Source organism: Pinus tabuliformis, chromosome 9 (assembly GCF_031772625.1).
Source record: "Pinus tabuliformis cultivar Carrire ecotype Pingquan chromosome 9, CPIR1, whole genome shotgun sequence".
NCBI classification, from domain to species: Eukaryota; Viridiplantae; Streptophyta; class Pinopsida; order Pinales; family Pinaceae; genus Pinus; species Pinus tabuliformis.
In genome coordinates, this window is record NC_142307.1 from 658840101 (window position 1) to 658846863 (window position 6763).

Genomic DNA, 6763 nt, shown 5'->3' on the forward strand with positions numbered 1-6763 from the left:
TTTCTGCTTCAAATTTCTAATAAAACAAAATATGGCAGGGCGGGTTCAGAAATTCAAAATTCGAATTTGAAAGAGTGCCATTATCCATTCAAAATTTGCAAGCAAATAAGAACGAATTATGTGCCATGTGGTGACTTGACGGTAAGAACTATTTCCAAATCTATTGATCCATTAATGCCCCTTACATTACTGTCATTTCGTGGGCATAGACGGTAGTACAAGCATGTTGACGCACCTAAATATTTCTCGACAAGTGCTTTCCGGTAAAACCATACCATGGATAACGGCCATGTACAATATAAAACCATACCATGCTATGCTATGCATCTGGATGCGCATCTGAGATGTGACGAGTTGAGCATGCATGTTACTCCATGTTAACCGAACAATTCAAATTCAAATTCGAAATTTGAACTGGTGAAACCGCCCCGCCCAAATTCGAAATTTGGAATGGTGAACCCGCCCCACCCAAATTCAAAATTTGAACATCGATAATTGCTATATCTCGCATTTCAAGTCGTCTGGCATCATGGTTCAGGGTGGGCATGAGACATATATGCGGAATTCCTTCATGGGGCAGCGCATTACCGCAGGTGGAAGCCCCGACGAGAAGAAATTCAGTGGCGTGGGCATAAGCCTCATGGGCAACGAATGGATCATAACTCGCACAATGGGCAGCATCAGCATCAGCATCGCCATCGCCACCATCATCCCAGAAATCAGTCTTTCTCATCTGCCCTGCTTGATGCAATTTGTAACTCAACTGAAGACGAGGGAGGAATTATGGCGCACAAAGTTGAGGGAGGAAAAATGGCCCACAAAAAGAGTAGCAATCGGCAAGATACGAGAAATATGGAGGCCGAGAATCCGAGGAAGAGAAACATGGGCAGCTGAACGGGAAACGAGAACGGTACGAGAAACGAAGTTTGGAGGTTTCGCATATAAGAAACGAGGAGAGAGAAAAATACCATATTAAAGGTGAAGAGAAATATGGGCAGCTGGAGAGAGAAAAACATCATACCTCCAGCTGCCCATATTTCTCTTCAGATGCAGAATCTCTCTGCAGACAAACTTCATCTATTGCTATTGCTAAAATAGAAAGAAATTTACATCATGTGGGTTTTGAAGACAGAGCAAGGAAATGGGTTGTTGGTGGAAAATGCACTCGAGCTTTACATGGAAAATCATCTGTTAGAGATGGGGATTTTCGTTCTATGGAGAAGCCTTTCATCCCTGTAGATTATCAGGCTAATTTAAAGTCAAACTCTCAAGCTCGGAAGGATTCCAAGAAGCCAACTTCTCCAGGCAGGAAGCTCGCAAATTTTCTCAATTCGTTGTTTATGGCTGGCAGTACCAAGAAGCCGAAGCTTTCATTATTTTCGTCTATAAGTGACTCCAATTCATATGATTCTTCTGAGAAAAAACCCACCTTTGTTGACTCATCTTCTTCTTCAGTACAATCTAGGCCATGTTTGAGTAAAACATCCAGAGGATCGAAGAACAGTAGTGGGATGAGTCAAAGATCTGTGACTTTCTATCCAACAAGTGGAACTTTGGATGAGGACTCTAACCCCTCTGGGGACAAGTATCTCCATAAGCCGAATCCTGTTAATAATCTACATACATATCCATCTACAGATGCCTACAAGCTTTCACTGCTCAGCAAAGAATTGCAATTTCATATTCTTGAGGAGGACTGGCATGCAGCAGCAGCAAAGGACATAATTACTAAGTATCAGAAAGCAAAGAGCATTATGGAAGCTGTGGTAATTAAGGGTCTTGACAAACAAGACGAAGAGGAGGAAGATGATGACGATGTCAGTTGTTCAAGTTCTGACTTGTTTGAGCTGGAGAATTTGGCAGAAATCGACATGAACATGAGCGTGTACCAAAAAGAGCTTCCTGTTTATGAGACTACTCATTTGGAGACCAATAAAGCCATTGCAAGGGGATTGATTGTTTGATGAAGCAATAGTGCTCTGTAATCCCTAATACAATAATCTTGACATTGGTAACGCAGTGTCTGGTAAAGTTGCAGGTTCTATGAAAATTTTAGTGACAACCATCGATTATACTCTGCACCCATTATGTATGATATGAATAAACAACATCTGCTTGTTGTTACTGGATGCCATTGAGCCATCTTAGCTCATGGAACTTGCCATAATCTTATGGCTGGTCTGAGGGAAGGTTGCTTATTTGTAAACTGACAGCTGGTCTAGGGTAGGTTGCTTAGGATCTAATTTCTAAGTTGACAGGTGGTCTAGGGCAGGTTGCTCAGGATCTAATTTCTAAGCTGACAGCTGGTCTGAGGGCAGGTTGCTTATTTCTAAGCAGACACTAAAAGTGTCTGACAGGTGACCGTGAGTTTGGCACAAGTAGACTCAGCCATTGTGGTTGTGTAATGCCATACAAGCAATATGAGTTTGGCACAGGTAGACTCAGCCATTGTGGTTGTGTAATGCCATACAAGCAATATATATGCCAGTGTAGTGCAGATACAGATATACAATGCTTCTTGTTCAGATATTCCACACTGTATATCTCTGCTTATATAGTCAAATAATCGTTATATAGCTGGGTGCATATTGTTAGCAGGGTTGTCAAGGTTTTAGCACGACCATCTCTAGTCGAGACAGAAAACATAACTGGAAATCCAAGAAATAAAAAGAGCAATGATGTGTATCGTACCACTATATATATATATAATTATTTATGTTCTTATTATTCATTCTATTTCCCAAATGTTCTTCACAATAATCATCCATAGAATTTGCAATATAGAAAGCGAATACATTCTTATAAATCCCTGGACATCTTATTATTTTTGCAACCGCCAAAAATTTACTGCTATTTAATGAGAGATTTGAAAACATTAGAACTACTTTTACATTTTAAATGTAACAAAAAAGGTTAAAAAATGCTAGGTAAACTATTCCAGAAATCATTAATGGTATGAATGCAAAAGCAAAAGACATTATAGAAACATTATATAAGTCACTATAAACATGGAAATGTTAAAACAAGAAATTAATGCACAAACAAATGTAAACTCTTTAAGGTTTTTAATACCATTTGTTTTTTCATTATCATTATCAGTTGTAGTTTGATGAGCCCGTAGAGTGGTGACATAGAGTGATATTTTTTTTCATCGGTTGATTGTATTTTAATTTTTTATTATTTTTATATTTTTCAAAGTAGTTTTTTCTTGGTTTGTTTTTCTACATTATTAAATGTATAATTACGATTATTCAAGATTACTATAAAGTTATCAAAGTCGATCTATTTGAAAGATATTTTTTTCATTTGGAAAGAGGATGTGCAAAGGTTCTTCTTACACCTATTCTTTGTTAATTTGTGATAGTTTTAATTCTCATTGCTAGGCCATATTCCAAATTTCTGTAGTAGGGATTTTCTTTGGAGGGATCCTGTTAGGCCCCTATACTACTAGTGTAACCCCTTATTGTTATTAGTACAACCCCCTTATTATATTGATGTGCCCATATTGTTACTATTGTGCCCTATAGAAGCCCACTATTGTTATTATTGTGCCTTTACATTATTATTGTTATGTCGGCACTGATTATATTATGACCCCTTAGACTCCTATATATAGAAAGGAGGTCTTTTCATTTGTATCATCCAAGAATTGTTCTTTTGTGTAATGTAAAGGAGGTTGCCCCCTCGAAGAGGCTGAATTCTAAGGCGTTCAACTATTTTTTTTATCTTTTTGTGAGCTGGTTTCATAACAGATCCCTTCTAATGGGGCCATGATTTCATGATTTTCCTTGATTAGTTGAGGGGTTAACTTAGCCAAGAGGTTCCAACTTCTTGCTGTAATCAACAAAGAATTAGATAGTTTGCTTAAGAAAGTTTTCTTCTTGATCCTATTTGTCATTTGATTTTGCTGGACTCCATAGACCTAGAAAGACATTGACACTATTCTTTATTTCCCCATCACCATTTTCCCTTTTTCCATAAAAACCTAAAATATCTATAAAAAAAATTCACTGAGGCTACCATTAACATGACACTCTTTTAACTAAGCCTTCCTTTAACACCACCTTTTTCTCTTTTAACTAAGCTTCCCTTGAGTCAAAGGAGAGCTAATCTAAAGTTCTAAAGTGAGAGAACAAAAGTTGTTGTGGTGACAATGGGTGATATTCCTAAAAGGTTTATATCATATTATGCATTATGTTTTGGGGCTTTTTCATGCATGTACAATTTGAGAGATAACAAACCTCTTAGAAAAGCTTATATTTTTATTAAGTTTAACAACATGAAAATTAACTCAATTAACATACAAAAATAACATGAATCATAGAAAATGATTTATAATATTGTTAAACTTAATTATATAAAATGAATATCTATATCATTAATAACTTGGAAAAAATATGTAATGTTGTTATTTTTAATAACATTAACAAAAACCAATATTGCTAGATCTAATAACATGGAAATAATGCATATAGTAAGTGTTAAAACTTCAAGTCCATAATATGGACTTTTCAAAATTTCAAGTGTTCAAATTAAGTAGGAAATCATAAATGATGCATAATTAAAATTTTTATTAAATTTATGAAATATTATGTAGACCAAACATATTTAGGCAAAAAAGGTCTAAGGTTAGTCGTAATATATCATGGTCAAGACCAAAAAACATGTATTGAGGGAATTAAGTGAAGCTTGCAAAATCTCAGCGCATTATCGTGCATGTATTTATATGGTATGACTTTGGATGTTAAGATAATTATGTTGTTATGAAGATAAATGTTACGATAATTAAGACATTGAAATTATTGAACTCAATCTTTATTATCCCAGGTCAAAGCTAACCACTAGATATTAAGAAAGAAACATATTTATCTTTGAGCACGTTATACAAAAGTCAACAACATAAGTGCCCTCATACAAGATGATTAAAATGTGTCCCAATAAATGAACATTGAATTGCCTATATTTATTAAAAATGACAAGCCATGCATAAGCCTTCACAAAAATATGAGTTTGAGAAGAACTACTAACCAAGTATATGTATTTTTCTTAAGCATCACTCTGGCATTAAGATAGATGGATATAATTATCTATTTACAAGTTTAGGGTGCATAACACTAATAAATTAGAAATTGTTAATATTTGTGGAAGATGAGGAGACAAGGAGACAAATCTAATTGATGTTGCAAAACTAACAAAATTTTAGTTATATAATGAACATGCACAATATATGAAAACTTCCCTTGTGGTTGATCACTCATTCATTTGATCATGAATTAATTAACTGATCACATAAGCTATGGATTACTATGTAAACTTGTATTAGAACTCTAACAAAGATACATTTCTATGCTTATGAATCAATTATATGAATTAAACTTAATTTATATTGAATATATAAATAATTATTTCATGGGAGGACAGGAGAATGTCAGGCAGGTTGGATCAAGTTGTGTAACATGTGTGAGGTTGAGAAATTATGAGTGTATATTGTAGCAGTTTCAGATTGTTATGGACATTGAATGAGATTGTTTTGGAGTCATTGTCATTGGTAATGTGTATCCTTGTAATAACCTGCCTTTGAGCTTTCAAGGATCTTGATTGCATAGTATCAGAGATTGCATGGCTTTCTGGGACTCGAATGAAAAGTGGATTAAGCATTCCAAGAGATTTAACAGATAGTTATGAGGTGTCCATGGAAGTTTAATCATCAATGTTTCTGAACACATACCTAGCCTAAGATCAGTATTCACATCAGTCATCTCAAGCCCTCATTGATCATATTTTGCTGAGATTGACAAGGAGAGAGCCCTCTCCCGACCTGGTAGGGCTAGCTACCAGGTTAAGCGTGGTTTGATGTTATCCTAGATCCTATCTTTCTCAGCCTGAGGTAGATTTAGGCACTAACACCATACACCATCAGATGGTTGAGCCAATGACGAGACATCCTCGTCAATCAACAATGTCTTATATCCCAAGTCATCAAGCCATTTAAATATAAAGTATTGTGTGATGTTGGTCCACTTATAGTTTGTGAAGTTATTTTAGGTTAACCATATATGTGGAAATGCCATGCTATTATGAGTAATGGCCTTGTCATGTCATTGTTACTCTAAGAGGTTAACCTTACAACATACCAGAGGTAGTTCCAACTACTGTAATTTCATTAATTTCAACAAAACAATGTTGAAATGTAATCTCCCATATTTCCAAGTTTACCCCTTTCATGGATCAGTCAAAAGCTAAAAAAAAGATCACAACAACTTCAACACAAGGTCTCTCTACACAATAAAAGTAGGTGGACAAGATGGTAGTACAAAGTTATCTTTGCTTCACCTACATGGGTTCCTTTATGCTGCCAAGTCAAACATCCACATACATGGGACACAAGCCTTCCATCTATTCAACATAGTTGTAACAAAGCTCTCTAGAGCTCTATTGGCCACAAAACCCTTTCCAAGTGTGCTTCAAGTACCAACCATTGACCCCCATTAATGTAGATTTTCCCATTGAATCTTCACTTGCATATTCCTCCAAAATTCAAATCAAGGAAAATTGAGCAAAATTTTTCTAAATAGAACCAACAAGTCCAACAATGGATTCATGATATTTTATAGAAAGCCAATGAAAGGTGTAAGAGGCGACATGAATAGCATTGGTTTCCACACAAGTTCCAAGTTGGTGATAAGGTGTGGTTGCATTTTCAAAAATAATGCCTCACATGATCCCATAGGAAGCTTACAACACTTTGCTATGGGCCTTACAC

General features: G+C 35.7%; 1 protein-coding gene and 1 long non-coding RNA gene across 2 annotated transcripts; both read left to right on the forward strand.

The window, feature by feature from the left end:
• The first annotated feature begins 529 nt into the window (after positions 1 to 529).
• Positions 530 to 1985, forward strand: LOC149150391 (protein BIG GRAIN 1-like C). Its single transcript, XM_089442780.1, has 2 exons — positions 530 to 924; positions 1067 to 1985. Exons 1-2 carry the CDS (start codon positions 530 to 532, stop codon positions 1962 to 1964), a joined length of 1293 nt encoding a protein of 430 aa, XP_089298906.1. The 3' UTR covers positions 1965 to 1985.
• Positions 1986 to 2064: 79 nt separating this feature from the next.
• LOC149150392 (uncharacterized) lies at positions 2065 to 2576 on the forward strand. The gene is made up of 2 exons (XR_016262342.1): positions 2065 to 2190; positions 2319 to 2576. It is a non-coding gene; the product is annotated as an uncharacterized LOC149150392 (long non-coding RNA).
• Positions 2577 to 6763: the final 4187 nt, after the last annotated feature.

What these genes read in the sequence shown, in the direction of transcription:
- LOC149150391 (XM_089442780.1), top strand. Translation starts at nt 530, where the DNA reads ATGGTTCAGGGTGGGCATGAGACATATATGCGGAATTCCTTCATGGGG. An exon ending in AGAACGGTACGAGAAACGAA is followed by an intron (nt 925 to 1,066) that starts GTTTGGAGGTTT and finishes ATCTCTCTGCAG; the next exon opens with ACAAACTTCATCTATTGCTA.